The sequence below is a fragment of the Leopardus geoffroyi genome, chromosome A2 (genome assembly GCF_018350155.1).
Source record: "Leopardus geoffroyi isolate Oge1 chromosome A2, O.geoffroyi_Oge1_pat1.0, whole genome shotgun sequence".
NCBI lineage: Eukaryota > Metazoa > Chordata > Mammalia > Carnivora > Felidae > Leopardus > Leopardus geoffroyi.
This window is the reverse complement of record NC_059331.1, coordinates 16949606-16966355: the sequence shown is the minus strand read 5'-3', so window position 1 is coordinate 16966355 and position 16750 is coordinate 16949606. Positions and strand designations below refer to the sequence as shown.

The 16750-nt window shown below is 46.5% G+C and overlaps 1 protein-coding gene across 4 annotated transcripts; it reads left to right on the top strand.

The window, feature by feature from the left end:
• Nucleotides 1-1961: 1961 nt before the first annotated feature.
• Nucleotides 1962-16293, top strand: ELP6 (elongator acetyltransferase complex subunit 6). Of its 4 annotated transcripts, none has more exons than XM_045492719.1 (7): nt 1962-2402; nt 4451-4529; nt 5758-5828; nt 8685-8842; nt 10219-10420; nt 12473-12619; nt 14495-16293. In XM_045492719.1, the coding sequence occupies exons 1-7, from the start codon at nt 2349-2351 to the stop codon at nt 14621-14623; spliced, it is 840 nt and encodes a 279-aa protein (XP_045348675.1). In that variant the 5' UTR covers nt 1962-2348; the 3' UTR covers nt 14624-16293. The 4 variants fall into 4 exon arrangements, with proteins under 4 accessions (XP_045348675.1, XP_045348676.1, XP_045348678.1 ...); XM_045492720.1 differs by having other exon boundaries at nt 1969-2402; nt 8685-8803; XM_045492722.1 differs by lacking the exon at nt 5758-5828 and having other exon boundaries at nt 2376-2402.
• Nucleotides 16294-16750: the final 457 nt, after the last annotated feature.

Sequence of the window (16750 nt, the reverse complement as noted above, 5' to 3'; positions counted from 1 at the left end):
AGATTGGAAAAGAAGAAGTAAAACTATCTCTATTTGTAGATGACAAGATCTTATATATAGAAAATCCTAAAGAACCCACTTAAAAAAACTAGAATAAACAAGATCAGCAAGGTTGCAGGATACCAGCTAATATACATAATCAATTGTATTTTTACACATTTGCAATGAACGACATGAAAAATGAAGAAAAAATTCCATTCACGATAGCGTAAGAAAGAAAAAAGGAGTAAATTTAACAAAAGTACAAACTTTATATTCTGAAAGCTACAAAACATCGTTGAAGGAAATTAAAGATCTAAGTAGATATAAAAATTTCCAATGTTCATGAATTTGAAAACCTAACATTGTTAAGATGACAATATTCTTCAAATCCATCTACAGATTTAACACGGTCCCTATACAACCCCAGCTAAAGGGATCCTTACCTTACACGATGTACAAAAATGAACTCAAAACAGATTAATGACCTAAGTGTGAGAGATAAACCTAGAAAATACTTAGAAGACAACACAAGGGTAAAATTTTCATGACCTTGGATTCTGCAATGGATTCTTAGATGACACCAAAAGCCCATGGAAACAAAGAAAAAAAGAAGATAAATTAGATATTATCAAAGCTAAAAATGGGGCACCTGGATGGCTCAGTCGGTTAAGTGTTGGACTTGGACTCAGGTCATGATCTCATGGCTGGTGAGTTTGAGCCCTGTGTTGGGCTCTGTGCTTACAGCTCGGATCCTGGAGCCAGCTTCAGATTCTGTCTCTGTGTTTCTCTGCCCTTTCCCTGCTCACACAGTCTCTCTCTCTCTCTCTCTCTCTCTCTCTCTCATACAAACAAACATTAAAAAAATTTTTTTAAGCTAAAAACTTTTTTGCTTCAAAGGAACCACCAAGAAAGTGAAAAGACAGCCCATGGTTACAGAAAAATACATACATCCATTACTTCAAAATGAGTACCTGCCATGTGCCTGGCAATCTTTTAGGCACTGAGGAAATGAGACTTAAAATGAGAGACAAAAATCCCAGCCCTTCTGCCATCTGGTGTGGAGATTCAAATAAGGACATTAACCTGTCCAGCTGTTCATCATCAACACAGATAAAACCAGCTGTAACCAGAAACAGTATTTCTCTCAAGAAATACTGCAGCTGCTAGTCTGATAGTATCCTATTTCTCTGAGTGACTCCTGCTTTCTTACTGAGAAACTGTTTTCTAAAGTTGAAATTTGGCTGCTAGAAATCATGTCACTTCCTTCCAGGCAACAACCACCAGAAATTGATCTATTGTTGAAAAGTTGGGTTTGTTATTCATTGCTGTTAAAGAGAATGCATACCATGGGAAATCGTGGGGTATATCATTAAGAGTGTTAGAACATAATTACAGGATTTGGGCTTGTTAGATGATTGGGAGGAGGGTTTGGGATAGGATGCGGTCAGAAAGTGGGGATAATTCTATAATTGAGTACCTTAATAGATTTCATCTACAGGGAGGCCAACTAGAGTGAGGCTAAACCTGGGACTGGTAAAGAAGCCATAGTCCTCAGGTTGGGGAGAGGATGTCTAGTAACTTGTGGTTTGGACAATGTTCATGTTTTGTGTTCAACATAAAAGCAGGGGAAAAGACAGTTTGCAAATTTAAACAGGATGGTCAGGGAAGGCCTCGAATATAGTGACATCTGAGCAAAGAGACCTTAAGTAAGTGGAGGATTTTTTTAATCGTCTCAACATCTAGAGAAACAGCATTCCAGTAAAGAGGAACAGTTGGTGCAAAATCCCGGGCAAGAGCATGGGTGTGTTCCAATCATATTTTCATAGGGAGTCTACCCTCACAACCTCTTTACGAAACCTACCCCTACCCCACCATTACTCCCTCATCCTGCTTTTGCTTTTTTCCAAGAACTTTTCAACGTACAATTCTGTGTTCATTGCGTTTGCGAGAAAGGGCAGGCATCCTCACTCATCTCGTTCCCTATGTAGCCCTAGCTTTGAGCAGTGGGGGACACACAGCAGGTGCTCGACAGGCACGTGTGGAGGGGCGAACTGCATTGCTCCAAATCCCAGCGTTGGGGAGAGAGCGAGGCCAAGTGAAGGAGCAAAGCACCAGCACCTAAGACCCTCAGAAAAAGCGCCGCAAGACCTGTACCATCCACCACCCCAGCCGGATGCCCGCCCTCGCGCGTGCGCCGGCAGCAGCCCAGATCCAGGCGCTTGGCTGATTGGCTGCGACGGCTCCTCGAAGCGGCGTTGCGCGTGCGCGCTTTCCTCGCGCGGGCTCGACTGGTGTGTAGCTCTTCGTATTCCCCGCCGCCGCAGCCCCAGCTCCCGGTCCGGGAAGGCTCATCCTCAGAGCTCGGAATGTTCCCTGAACTCAATAACCTTCTCAACACCACTCCTGACAGGGCGGAGCAGGTAAGGCGTCGCGCGGTGGGAAGGGGGCGGGTCCCGGAGCGTGGCGGAAGACCGTATACCCGGATGAAGCGCACGCGGACTCGTGGGAAAGGCACGACCTCCGCGGGCATGAAGCGCCTGGGAGTTGTAGTCCAGGGATGGCCGCCCGGGGGACTGGGCTCCGCCCTGGAGCTTGCGGGAGGTGGGGGTCTTCTCAAAGGCTTGTGTATCCTTGAAAGTGCCCAGGAAGGTTGGCCGACTATGCATCGGCTTACGTACACAGACGGATACCTGGGGGCCCTGTGCGTTCTCACTGGGGTGGGGGGCCCGGCGTCTAGAGGAGGTTGCCTGAGAGTTTGATTCTCCACCCTTCACTTGAGACCAGCTTCTTAATCGCCCTCGGTCTCTCTCTGGCCCCTCAGTACTCCGCGGTGAACGCTGCTCCTCCTCCTTTTCCTCATCCTCCTCTTGGTCTTTAATAGTGCTATTCCAAACTGCCTTCAGCCAGCGTTGGCTTGTATCAAGTCTGCCTGAGGCATAGCAGCCTCGCCACTCTTTCCTTCTTTCCGTACTTTGGGGCATCCCGAAATTTTTTTATTTTAACCCAGGGGTTATTTCTTTCAGGAATTTACCTGGTTCGTTTTATAACCATTGTCTTCCTAAGGAAATGGTAAACTCCAGGCAGCCAAGACATCGTGTGTATCGATCAGGCTTGCTTGCTTGCTTATTTATTTATGAAAAAATTTAAAATGTTATTTATTTTAGAGAGAGAGCCAGAGTGCGAGCAGGGGATGGGCAGAGAGAGAGAGAGAGAGAGAGAGACAAAGAATTCCAAGCAGGCTCCAGGCTCTGAGCTGTCAGAATAAAGCCGATTCAGGGCTCCAACTCACAGATTGGGAGATCATGATCTGAGCTGAAGTTGGATGCTTAACGACTGAACCACTCAGGCGCCCCTCAATCAGGCCTTTTTATGATCCCCCCCCCCCCCCCCAGTGTCAGGCAAATTATAGTTTTAAGTAGACCCTTGTGGATTTCAGTTGCTCAAGCCTGAAGATGTTTCTGGTGACCTTGCTAATTACTGCTGGCACCTCCAAAGTGCTCAGCCCAAGGCCAGAGTGAAGGAATGGAAGATCAAAGTGGGCACCAGGAAATGACAGCCCTGGAGGTAACCCTCAAGGTCTGATGGTGCGATCTTTCATATTTTATAAGTGAACAAAAAGTCACAACAGTACAGAAGTGTCGTGTCTGATACCATTTGATTGCGACCTTCCCTATCACTGAAAAGGAACTAGAGGTGGCTGCAGCAAGGCAGTCAGCCACTGTGGAGACCATCTTTAGAGGTCTTTCCAGAACTCTCCATGATCAGAGCTTTTCCTGAAGCAGTGTCTAGGGCCATTGGGATGAGAATTTTGTTATTGGAATTCTCTGTCAACAACTACTCTTCCCTCTCTCCCACCCTATTGTACAGATTTGGTATCGGAATAAAAATAGGGAGGCGCCTAGGTGGCTCATTTGGATAAGCCTCCCACTCTTGATTTTGGGTCAGGTCACCATCTCACCAGTAGTGAGTTCAAGCCCCTCGTTGGGCTCAGTGCTGATAACTCAAAGCCTGCTTGGGATTCTTTCTCTCTCTCTCTCTGCCCCTCCCCCGCTCATGCTCCCTCTTTCTCTCTCAAAAATAAATAAACTTAAAAAAAAATAGGAAGGAAGTTGGATCATACTACATTTTTGGAGGTCTATTCCAGTCTTAGCAGGCTGTGATTTTTGTTGGATTCTAATGGTAAAAGCTTCTCTAGTTCTTCCAAGACCGGCCCCTGAGTTACCAAGGTGAATGAGGAAGAGAAGGGTTTTTATTCTCTCTTTGCCTTGGGAAAGTGGAAGCTGAGATGTGCTTGTCCGTAATGAGTGACTTTAATAACAATCACTCTAACTTTTGGTTTTTCCATAGTTTTGACTTACTTCTTTCTGGTAGTGTGTGTGTGTGTGTGTGTGTGTGTGTGTGTGTGTGTGTATACTGACCTCTTTCCAGGGAGTCTAATTCACCTTTTTGTGTTCCTCTTAACTCGTAGGGGAAACTGACTCTACTCTGTGATGCCAACACAGATGGCAGCTTCCTTGTGCACCACTTTCTCTCCTTCTACCTCAAAGGTATACGACTCATTGGTGCTATAGAAAAAGAAACCTAAGGCTAAAAGCAATGGAAATGGTATTAACTAACTAGGTCTTAGGTGTTTGGGTAGCCAGATGGCTATTTATTAGGTAACAGGTTACTTGACCATCTTGTTCCCTGCCCATCCTTGCCAAAGGGTGGTATGTGCTCCTATCTTCCCTTCTCCACCCAGTGTGCAGGCATGGTCTCACTGAGATCCTCGTGTGGCCTCCTGATTTAGTTGCTCCTCAGTCTTTATGTATCTCTTTTTTTTTTTTTTTTTTTAACATTTTGATTTATTTTTGAGAGAGAGAGAGACAGAGCATGAGCAGGGGAGGGGCAGAGAGAGAGGGAGACACAGAATCCAAAGCAGGCTCCAGGCTCCGAGCTGTCAGCACAGAGCCCGAAGCGGGGCTCGAACCCATGAGCTGTGAGATCATGACCTGAGCGGAAGTCAGATGCTCAACCGACTGAGCCACCCAGGCGCCCCCCAGTCCTTGTGTATCTTGAGGTCTTTGGGCTCTGGACCCATTGACATGTTGCCCTGGAAGTAGATGCTTCCTAAAGAACATAGGAAAACTGTGGGGCCACTGCAGTTTATGTATGAAAATGGATTAGAAGAAGAAAACAGCCAAATGAAAAAAAAGACTCATTTATCAGCTGATTCTCCGTGAGCCCCTACTGAGCCAGGCCAGAATAGAGGGTACACCTTTGGCACTCTTAGTTGTAATCGTTCACAGCTTTGAAAGTTGTTTTCTTTTCCAGATGATATTATTGTCAGGATTGAAAGAGCAAGAGAATCTATAGATAAAATATTAGAACTAATTATGTTCATTAAGGTAGCTAGAGTTTCTTTGTGTTCCACTTATAATTTCTTGGATATAAGACCAGTTTTTAAAAAAGTGAGTTGTTAAAAAAAAAGTTGTATTTCTGTACAAACAGAAAAGCATTACTTTTTAAAAACCACAATTTATTTACAATAGAACAAAACAAGGTACCTATTGATACACATAACTGAAGAAGTACATTTCAGGATCAATGAAATAGGTATAATTATTATATATGAAAAAAAGTGCAGCTTAGAATCAAATTGGGGATGTCTGGTTGCAAGGCCTCTTGGGTCTATAGACCCAATAAAGTCAGAGCTTTATTTTCTAGAGGTACAAAGTATGTGAGACTGATTATACATAGAGACTTTATTAAACATCTGTTTATTTTGTTTTCTAGCTAATTGTAAAGTCTGCTTTGTGGCACTGATCCAGTCCTTCAGTCACTACAATATCGTGGGACAGAAGTTGGTAAATATTGTAGACCTCTGTGGTGCAGAGTATGTGGGTCATGCAGGTGTGAGTAGGGCCAAGGCTGGGCTCCCCTGGTTGGGTTGTAGAGAACTTAGCAAGGGAGGGACTGAGGAAATCATGGAGTTCTGAAACCCTTATCTGAAAAGCTAAGGCAGCATCTCTACCTGTTTTACTCGTTTAGAATTTATAGAACCAAATCAGTTGTTAATTAATTAAACCTAGCTCTACTGACTCTGGACCAGTTAAGATTTTCTCCTTCTCACTGTGGGCTTTAATCTTAGTTCTGCTGGGTTGGAGACCCACAGCTTGGTCTACCACCAAGTTGAGTGCCTCCTACTGTTTCTCCCTAAGTTCTACGGCTTAGTACTCAAAGGTGGAGAGGGGTGCTTTTGTGACCTGCTCCTTACCTCATCTCGGCCTGCCTTTCATCTTATCAGATGTAGGCAGGCAAGAATAAGATGGCCAAGAGTCTGGCAAACCTTCTGGCCTAGTCTAGGCCATCACCTGTGACCTGTGACCAGGTGGGCTTACTAGTTTTTGTTTGTTAGTTTTGTTTTTATTTATTTATTATTATTTAAAAATTAAAAAAAAAAATTTAATGTTTATTTATTTTTGAGAGAGACAGAGAGAGAATGCAAGTGGGTTGGGGCAGAAAGAGAGGGAGACACAGAATCTGAAGCAGGCTCCAGACTCTGAGCTGTCAGCACAGAGCCTGATGCAGGGCTGGAACTCACAAGCTGTGAGATCATGACCTGAGACGAAGTTGGACGTTCAACTGACTGAGCCACCCAGGCACCCCTATTATTATTAAAAAAAATTTTTTTTATTTAATTAATTTATATTTGAGAGAGAGACAGAGAGAGAGAGCATGGGGGGGGCGGTCAGAGAGAGAGGGACAGAGAGAGAATCCCAAGCAGGCTCTGCACGTCAGCACAGAGCCCAATGTAGGGCTTGAACCCACAGACTGTGAGATCGTGACCTGAGCTGAAACCAACAGTTGGACGCTTAACTGACTGAGCCACCCAGGTGCCCCTTGTTTTGTTTTTAATAGGCTAGCCTCAGAGAGGGAAAGAACCAGACCACCCATTAGCAGTGACTACTGAAATGCCAGTCTTCCTATTGGGCCATTACACTGCCTGATGTCACTCTGATGGGGAGAAACAAATGAGAGAATGGGAGGAGGGTAGACTCTTCCCCATCCTTTGCAGAGAAGGAAGACCTCCTGTGGTAGAGGTCAGAGCATGAGCTCAGGGAGAGCAGTCATGTCAAGAACACACGTGCATTCCAGGTCTGTGAAGCATGTCTCTATGGCCCTAGCTTCAGTGTCTCTGGGTGAGAAAGCTGTGTATTCTCATGTCCAGATTGGCTACTTCTTCTGTTGCCTTTGAATCATCAGCACAGCAAGAATGACAGACATGGTACTGGGCGCGTGAAGTCCATGAATGTGAGCCTCCATACTCTTGGCGTATTATTGAACTGCCATTAGTAGAATTGTCATGAGCAAGAGCAAAGGTGAACAGGAGTCTTTCTCTCTGCCAGGGGTGGCTGTGGAGCTCATGGTGCTGCATAGCGGAGGACACTGGGGTATAAGTGAGCAATTGAGACCTGGTCTAGGGGCATGAGGAATCTAAAGAGTTCCACGTGACCTATTTCTGCACAGAGAGAGCAGTGAGGTGCAGATTTAGATTGTGTCTGTCCTTGGGTGTTTGTTGAAATGCAGATTCTTGGGCCTTCCCTGCAAAGCTTCTGATTCTGGAGGTTTGGAATGGTGCTCAGGGATCTGCATTTTAACTGGGTGTTTCCTAAGAAAAAGATTCTTAATTGGGTAGTTTATAAAGAGCCATATTAAGAAGTTCTGGTCTAGAGGTGCCTGGTGGCTCAGTCGGTTAAGTGTCAGAGTCTTGGTTTCATCTCAGGTCATGATCTCATGATTTGTGAGGTTGAGCCCTGCACCAGGCCTGCGCTGACAGTGTGGAGCCTGCTTGGGATTCTCTCTCTCTCCATCTCTTTCTGCCCCTCCCCTGTTCATGCTCTCTCTCAAAATAAATAAGTAAACTTTAAAAATTTTCTAGAAAATAAGTTTTAAAAAAGCTCTGGTCTAAAGGAGGGCTAGACAGAGTGTAGCCACTGCCATTTGTTTATGAATCGTGTGTGGCCACTCTTCCTCCACAGAGTATTGCAGCGTAGATTGTCTCGCCCTTTGCAAAAAAAGTTTGCTGAGCTCTGAACTAGTGCATCAAGAGCTCGTATTGTCCTAACTCTCATGGGAGTGCTTCCTCAGAGGTAGAGGGAAGAGAAGGAGAACTTGCTGGTAATACAGTCTTCCTGTATTCTAGGCAGCCTGGCAACTCCAATCTCTGAGTTATGTTATTTGAAAGCCTCAGAGCAACTCTGAGGTCCTGTGCCACTGATGCGTAAACAAGAGGGTTTGTGAAACTCAAAGCCAAAATCTGTCCCTGTCTCCTTCACCAGCATTTTTCAGACCTTGGTCATTCTCCCACCATTTTATTGTCATTATTATTGTTTCTAAATATACTTAATTTTATAAATATGTGCATTTGTAATACTACTGCAAATTAGAACCAAGTATTGAGTAATCACAAAAGTGAGCATATAAACAAAAATGTCAGTTTTTTAAAAAGTGATAAATGTAGAGGCTCACCTCAAAACCGTGGGGATCGTGGGTTGGGACCACGCAGTGGAAAGAAGGCGTGGGCCCCATACAAAGGTGTACAGGTACACATTTGCAGGGCTTAGAATGTGTCCTGTACCTTTTTGTGAGCTGGAATCCAGCCTCTGTGAGGGGTTCCTCTGCAAGGCACAGTAATTCACTCTCCTCTGTGTTGTGTTTAGGGTGTCAGCCTGACTGTGGCACGGGAGTGCGGGCAGCTTGTGTTCCTAGAAGGTCTTAAGTCTTCGGTGGATGTTTTCTTCCGGGCTCAGGCTGAGCCACACCCCTTGCAGTTCCTCAGGTCAGTCAGCCTGCAGCCCAGCCCAGAAGTGCATGCCTGGTAGGTGGACCCAGACCAGCTTTGCTGGGTGATTCCTCCCATGCATGGGTGGGGGGACAGAGCTGGCTTTCAGAGGTAGCCATTTCCCTGGTGTTACAGCATTATTGGAAAGCTCTTGGCTCTTACCATGGGCTAGAGGGTATATGGCTGACCCCAAAGCTACAGAAAGCATTATTTGCTGGGAGTATGGCAGAACGGTATGTTTTTCTAACCTTGCTCAGAGCCCTAGCACACACCTTTATTCTGTTTTGGGGTTGATACAGGGATCGGCACACTATGGGCCATGGCTAGCTACCTGTTTTTGTAAATAAAGTTTTATTGGAATAGCTGCATTCATTTGTTTGCATATTGTCCCTGGCTGTTCTCTCCCATAGCACAGTTGAGTAGTTGAGACAGAGATCATTTGACCCACAAGCCTGAAATATTACTGTTGGCCTTTTAAGAAAAGTTTGGTGACCCCGGTTTGCTATTCTGAGATTGGTTTTCCTGCTTTTTGTCTTTTATGAGTGTCAGCCACAAACATAGCTCTGTGCAGACTCCCCACCTGTTCTTCCTTCACCACAGAGGAGTCCGTATGGGAACTCTCCCTGCTGCCCCCTCTCTCAGATGCCACCTTTTGCAGTGGCTGGAAGGCAGTGTGGAGTCAGAAGGCCCTGTGCCCTGACCCTGTGTGTGTGATCTCTCACATAGCTTTTAGCATCTCTGAACCTGGGTGCCTTCGTCTGAATGATGGGCCTGGTGACACCTGACCCCAGGTTGTGGGAAGTTGTTGTCCTTGCTATTAGTGGGCCGCAGACCTGGAGCGTGAGCAGGTGCCTGGGCCCTGTGCTCTGCTGCTTTTTGAGCCTCTCTTGCTGGGAAGTGACTGCCAAGGTAGTCATTGGAGAGATGGAGGTAGCTGGGCCAGCTTCTTTAGAAATAGGTGGAATCCGGTAGGTACACAAACTGCCTTTAGACCTTGGTTCTCACCACCAGGTCACCTGAATGGCTATTTAGCTTTTTGCACCCATTATGACCTCCTGGGAAGACGTCTTCTGCCTGCCCAATCCAAATTAATCTTCTAATATCATAAGCTCTTGGGTTGAGGGGCTGGCTGCATGGTGTCTCTTAAGGACCCAGGAGGCTGTTTATTTTTGTTTACCCCAGTTTCTAGCACAGTGCTTTGTACCTACGAGGCCTCAAGGAATATTTGAAGTACAGCTTGCCTGTGTATGCACGCATGCCTTTTCTTTCCAACCAGATCATGAACCCCTTAGTGCCAAGGACTATGATCCAGTTCTCTGCCTCCCCCAGCCCTTTCCTGTGGTGCTGCTTGGTCCCAGATAAACATTTGTAGGCAGAGTGAACTCTCCGGTGACTCTTGCTTGATGTTCCAGGGAGGCCAATGCTGAGAACCTGCAGCCACTGTACGAGTTTGTGCGGGAGGCTCTGAAGCCCGTGGATGATGGAGAGGCTGCGTGGAGGTGCCCAGTGCTGCTGGTGGACGACCTCAGTGTGCTGCTGAGCCTGGGCATGGGTGCGGTGGCTGTATTGGACTTCATCCACTACTGCAGGGCCACCGTGTGCTGGGAACGAAAGGTACCGACCCGCCTGCTCTCCGTGCTCCTGCCTGTGATCTCCATAGGCCCAGACAGGCCCATACCTCCCTTGCTTGCAGTGATCTTTTTTGTTTATTTGGGGGTTTGGCTTTACCCTGGTCGGCCCAGAAATCTTTTGGTCTGCCATCCTTCCCTCCCCTACTTGCCACTGCTAAAAAAATAAAGCCCTCAAAATTAAAAGATTGACCAGTATTGTCTCAAATGGGACCAGTCGTGTGTGGTACCACAGCAGTCCCAACTCTGCCACCCATTGCCTTGTGTCCTGGGACAAGTCATTATCGCTCTGGGTGTGTTTTGAAGATTAGTTGAGATATAAACTGCATTAAAAATTGTGAGATGCAGTACAAGTACAGGATATAACTTTTATTGTCAAATTATGAGGCAAAAATGGGGATTTTACCATAATAGTTAAATAATGATAGTAGACCCACCTATAAAATAGGAATGGCTGTGGTGCCCACCTCGCAGGAACCAAGCTGCAAGAGTTAAGTGACATGAAGCTTACAACACTCCCATGCAGCGTCTGGCCCCCAGTGGCAGCTCTTCAGCGTGCGATGGTGCCCCTGGGAGGGACCTGCGGCCCTTAGCACGGTGTGGTCAAGCCAAGGGTGCTGGGCGGTTGGGATGAGCCAATGGAGTCAACCAAGGTGCATATACCCAGCACTGCACGCTGAGCACCTCCCAGGTGCAAGAGCTTACCTGGCAGCTGTGTTTAGGGGAGCTCCTGGGACTGTGTGGCTACAGGCACGGGGTGGGAACCAGGTGATGGGGAAAGAATGGGAGGAGGAGAGAGTGGAAGGGGCATGGAGGGCACGGCTCGGTGACAGTGAAGCGGCCATAGCTCCTGCAGCTTAGCCTGCTCTACTGAGTGCAAGTGCCCACTACCTCCCTCGTTTGGTTAAAAAAACCTCTTTTAGCTGAAAAAGCAAAACTTGGGAATAGCTTAAAAAAGAAAAAATAGGGCACCTTGGGTGGTTCAGTTGGTTGGGCGGCCGACTTCGGCTCGGGTCATGATCTCACAGTTCTTGGGTTTGAGCCCCGAATCAGGTGCTGTGCTGACAGCTCAGAGCCTGGAGCCTGCTTCAGATTCTGTGTCTCCCTGTCTCTCTGCCCCTCTCCTGCTTGCACTCTGTCTCTCTCTGTCTCTCTAAAGTGAATACAAATGTTAAAAAGATTTTTTTAAAAATAAGTAAATAGCATAAAGAGTACTTTAATAAAAAGTAATGATCTCTTTCCTAACGTGTATTCTGGAGAGTGTGTTCAATTATGAACATGTTTTATGTGTATGTGTTTCTGCATTTTTCTTCACATTACTGGTAGCCTGCCTTTTTGCTCATTTCATAATGCACAGTGTCTTTTGATGTCCATTGCCCAAAACCAGAATAGACAGATCTGCTTCATCCTTTTTAACTGGACGGTATCCCTTTGAAAGGACTTACTCTTCAAGGTATCCCCTTCAGTGGGTCAGCCTTCCCCTCTGGTTCTGGTTGGGTAACTCCTACTTGCTCTTCTGACTCGGCTCAGGTGTGCACACCACGTAACCCTCCCCTCCGGGCCAGATGTGATGCCTCTTCCCTGGGCTCCCCTAGCCCCCCATGCTCCCCTTTCTCCTGGCTTTGTGTCCTGTGTTGTTAGTATGTTTCTGTCTCCAGGGTCCATACCGGTCCCCTCTTATCCCCACTGTGGTGTCTGACATGTGCTGTGCACTCAGGAGCTGCTGACCGGATGAGTTGGTGCCTAGCAGAAAGGTGGCACTTTTTGCTAACATTGAGGACCACAGACTGAGCTGAGCTTGGTTTAAGAGGGATTGAGCTGGCAGTATAGGTTGGATGTGCTGGTGAGACTGTCCAGCAGGTGATTGGAATTAGGACCCTAGAGCACAACAAGGGTCCTTCCATGGAGGGGGTGGTTGCAGCGGCAGCCAGAGGCTGCTCTGGGCGAGGACATGCAGGGGAGTGGAGGCACTGAAAGCCCAGTACTCCCTGGTGACCCTGCCCGGAGGAATGGTTTTCATCTTCCATCTCTGTTGCAGGGAAACATAGTAGCCCTGGTGCACGACAGTGGAGACACCGAGGACGAGGAGAACAACATCCTTTTGAAAGGCCTTAGCCACCAGAGCCACCTGATCCTGCGGGCTGAGGGGCTGGCCACTGGCTTCTGCAGGGACGTGCATGGGCAGGTGTGCAGGGGCTCACTAGGCCTGAGCCTAGACTGTGTGTGGGATAGTGTCAGGCCCTGGGGGTTGTCTGGTTGGGGTGTTTCTTCGGACGGACGGAAAACCTCAGAAGTTGTGAGAACCCAAATTAGAGTCTGTTCCAGATGGTGCTAGCCTCATGTACCTATTCAGGTGTTCCATGGTGGTCCCGTTTGTGACCAAAGTGCAGCTCCTAAAAAGGAGACCAGATTGCCTTCTGGAACAGAATGCAGGGGCCCTGCTATCAAATAGCAGAATGCCTCTGCAGGACCACAGCAGGCTTTGTATACTCAGGTCAGTGCTACTGCTTTTATTTTTTAATTTTATTTTAATTAATTTATTTTTTTTAAGTTTGTTTATATTGAGAGAGAGTGTCTATGCAGGTGAGGGGCAGAGAGAGAGAGGGAGAGAGAGCAAATTCCCAAGTAGGCTCCTCACTGTCAGCATGGAGCCCAATGTGGGGCTCAAAACACGAGCCACGAATCATGACCTGAACCGAAGTCAGACACTTAACCAGCTGAGCCACCCAGACACCCCAGTGCTGCTCCTTTTAAAATACAAATGTGGAGGCACCTGGGTGGCGCAGTCAGTTAAACTTCCGACATCAGTTCAGGTCATGATCTCTCAGTTCGTGAGTTTGAGCCCCGTGTCAGGCTCTGTGCTGACAGCTCAGAGCCTCCAGCCTGCTTCAGATTCTGCCCCTCCCCTGCTCACACTCTGTCTCTCTTTCTCTAAAAAATAAGTAAACATTAAAAATTTTAAAAAGTAATAATAATAAATAAAATACAAATGTGGGGGGACCATGCCCGTGCCTGGGGTTGTTGCTGCCCCACTCTTGCCTCTGACCGAAATATTTGAGAACTCAGGCAGAAGCTGAGAGCCCTGCCTTAGAGGAAGGTCAGGTTCTACCCCTCCCAAGGGGCTACCATGCTTCTGTGCCTTCTGGAACTTTTTTTTTTTTTTTTTAATATGTGTTTATTTTGAGAGAGAGAGAAAAGTGCAAGTAGGGGAGGAGCAGAGACAGAGGGAGAGAGAGAATCCCAAATAGGCTTTGTGCTATCAGTGCAGACCCCAGTGTGGGGCTGGATCCCATGAACTGCAAGATCATAACCTGAGCCGAAACCCAGAGTTAGATGCTTAACTGAATGAGCCACCCATGTGCCCCTGGAACTTCTCTTTTGGAATCATCCCCCAAAGCTGTCATGGCTTCCAGGTTAACTTGATGTTGACCACTCTTGGCACATTAGAGGTGGGTGGGAGTTTTGGCCCAGAGTCATTCAGGGGTAGCTATAGAAAATAAAACAAGGGAGCAAGCTCAGAAATGCTGTGTTGGTCGTGTTCATGTGCATGGCATGAGGAGAGGGTCCTGCCAGGAAGCTTGTGTCCTGGCTCTAAGGCCAGTCCCCCTGAGCATTCTAGCATGTCTGGCATTGAGATATCATCAGAATAAGAATAAATGTCTAGCCTTCCTGAGCCTCTGAATTGGATGTACTGATTTTAATGAGTCGATTTTCCCAATTATTGTAGCCAACAGATATAAAACCATGCCTAGGGAAAAGAGCAAAAGAGAACACATAAAAATACTTTAAGGGTTTGTATCTGGGGGGCTTTTTTTCTTTTTCTTTCTATTTCACACTCTGTAGTGAGCAAATATCACTACTGTAATGAAGGGGAAACCTTTAGTTTTTGTTAGCTGGTCATAAGCTTTGTTTTAGAAGCCAGCCCCTGGCTGCATGGCACATGACTGTGATCTCAACTTAGGGGCCTTAGTTGCAGGTTACAGAGGAGGCAGGTAGGGTTCATAATGGAGCAGGTAACTTGGGGGCTGCTTCTCTCTCATCCTGCTTCTTGTCACTGTAGCTGAGGATCCTCTGGAGGACGCCATCACAGCCCACAACCCAGCGGGATCGGAGCCTCACTTACCAGTACAAGATACAGGACAAGAGCGTGTCCTTTTTTGCCAAAGGAATGTCTCCTGCTGTTCTGTGACCTGATTGAGGGGCAAATGTAGCTACCTTGGACTGTTTTCAGATGTGAAAGATGAAACAACGAGTGGGAATGGATCTGCACACCTTTGAAGTGGTATTTCAGCCTGGATTGCCACCACTGTGACCCGATGCCGTGGAATGGCTCTGTGACAGTATGCCTTTGTTGCCCAGGGCTCTATTCCGGAAACACATAAGGAATTGCAACCCGGCCTCTGCTGAGAGAGATGCCACATATTGAAACCAGGTGAAAGTCATCCCAGGAGCCTTTCATTAAATACACTTTAGCCTCAACTGCCCATTTTTGGCTTTTGAGCCTTTCAGAGCCAGAGAAGGTATAACTGTGCCAGCCAGGGGACAGTCCTGGGTGGCAGGTCTACGAGGTGACAACTTGGGTAATTATGGCTGTGGTAAGGCGAGTCCTACATCATGGCTTCCTCACGATGGATTGTCTCATTTAGTTTTCACCTTCATCCAGCAAAGGTATTTTTCCTTCAGTCCAGTAAGAAAACCGGCTTAAAGAGGTTTGGAAACACGCTCACGGTTGTAGAGCAGGCTGTAGATAGTGGAGCCTAACTCTGAAGTCCACACTTGCTGACTGACCCTCAAGGAAACCAGGGGCAGGCTCCCTAGCCGGTTCACAGCCTCCTTGGTTGTGTGGTCCCTGACCCAGGTGTCATGAAACCGCGGCCTTGGTCACATGAGGCTTCATGGCCTTGGTGACAGGGGTAAGGAGTGTTCTTGCCACCAGGTGGGATAGGGCCTTGGCAAGTTGCTGCCTCCCTTACCTGTAAAGACTGAAGAGGTGAGCACTTGACCCAGCGTCCCATAGATGCCAACTTACCACACTCTGCCCGTCGGTCAAGATCACCTCAGTAGACACCGGGGGTATTCCCTTAAACTGGGTACATTTTGTTGTACCACAATGAATTATTTTTAAAATTAAAAGTAAATAAAATGAAAAAAATAACACTGCAGGGACCAAGGAAATTTCATACCTGTTGTTTAATTGTAACTTTTTCACATTTTGTAGTCTTCATAAGAGGAAACAATTTATCACTCCTCCCCTCAAATCATAAAAAAAAAAAAAAACTTAAAAAACTAAAAAAAACAGGAACGCCTGGGTGGCTCAGTCAGTTAAGCGTCCGACTGCAGCTCGGTCATAATCTCATGGTTTGGGAGTTCAAGCCCTGCAACAAGGCTCCTTGCTGACAGTGCAGTGCCTGCTTGGGATTCTCTCTTTCCCTCTCTCTCTGTTCCTTCCCCACTTGCACTTTCTCTCTCTCTCTCTCTCTCTCTCAAAATAAATAAATAAATAAACAAACAAACAAAAAATAAAGCAGGGAAGGGGCCTAGGAAAGTGAGGGATAATGAAATTTTAGTTTTTTCCCTGTAGAGGAATTTCTGAATTAAAGCCTGGGTTGGCCCTCACGTGGTATCAAGATTGTTCTTTGGAATGATGGAGCCAGTTAACAGTGACCTCTACGTTTTCCTCCACCAATGTTGGATTTGACTTAATTTTTACTAACTTAATGGTTGTGTAAAGTTTGTAAAAATGAATATCTCTTTAATGGCTAGGATATAATTTTCTTTGTTTTTTCCCATGTGTTGAGAATGTATTCCTCACTTTTAATGACTTATCAATTAGAATGTGGTGTCAACTTTGTTTTCTCAGTTCTTTGTAATATTTTAGAAAGGATTTTATCATTGTCTGTGTTCATGTATATTTTTTTCTATATTTGGGTTTTTAAAAATACTTTATCTTGGGGCACCTGGGTGGCTCAGTTGGCTAAGCATCCGACTTCTGCTCAGGTCATGATCTCTCGGTTTGTGAGTTTGAGCTCCGCATCAGGCTCTGTGCTGACAGCTGAGAGTCTGGAGCCTGCTTCGGATTCTTTGTCTCCCTCTCTCTCTCTCTGCCCCTCTTCTATTCTCTCTCTCTCTTTTTCTCTCTCTCTCTCTCCCATTTCAAAAATAAACGTTAAAAAAAAAAGTTTTGGGGCGCCTGAGTGGCTCAGTCGGTTAGGTGTCCGACTTCAGCTCAGGTCATGATCTCACAGTTCGTGAGTTTGGGCTCTGGGCTGACAGCTCGGAGCCTGGAGCCCACTTCGGATTCTGTGTCTCCCTCTGT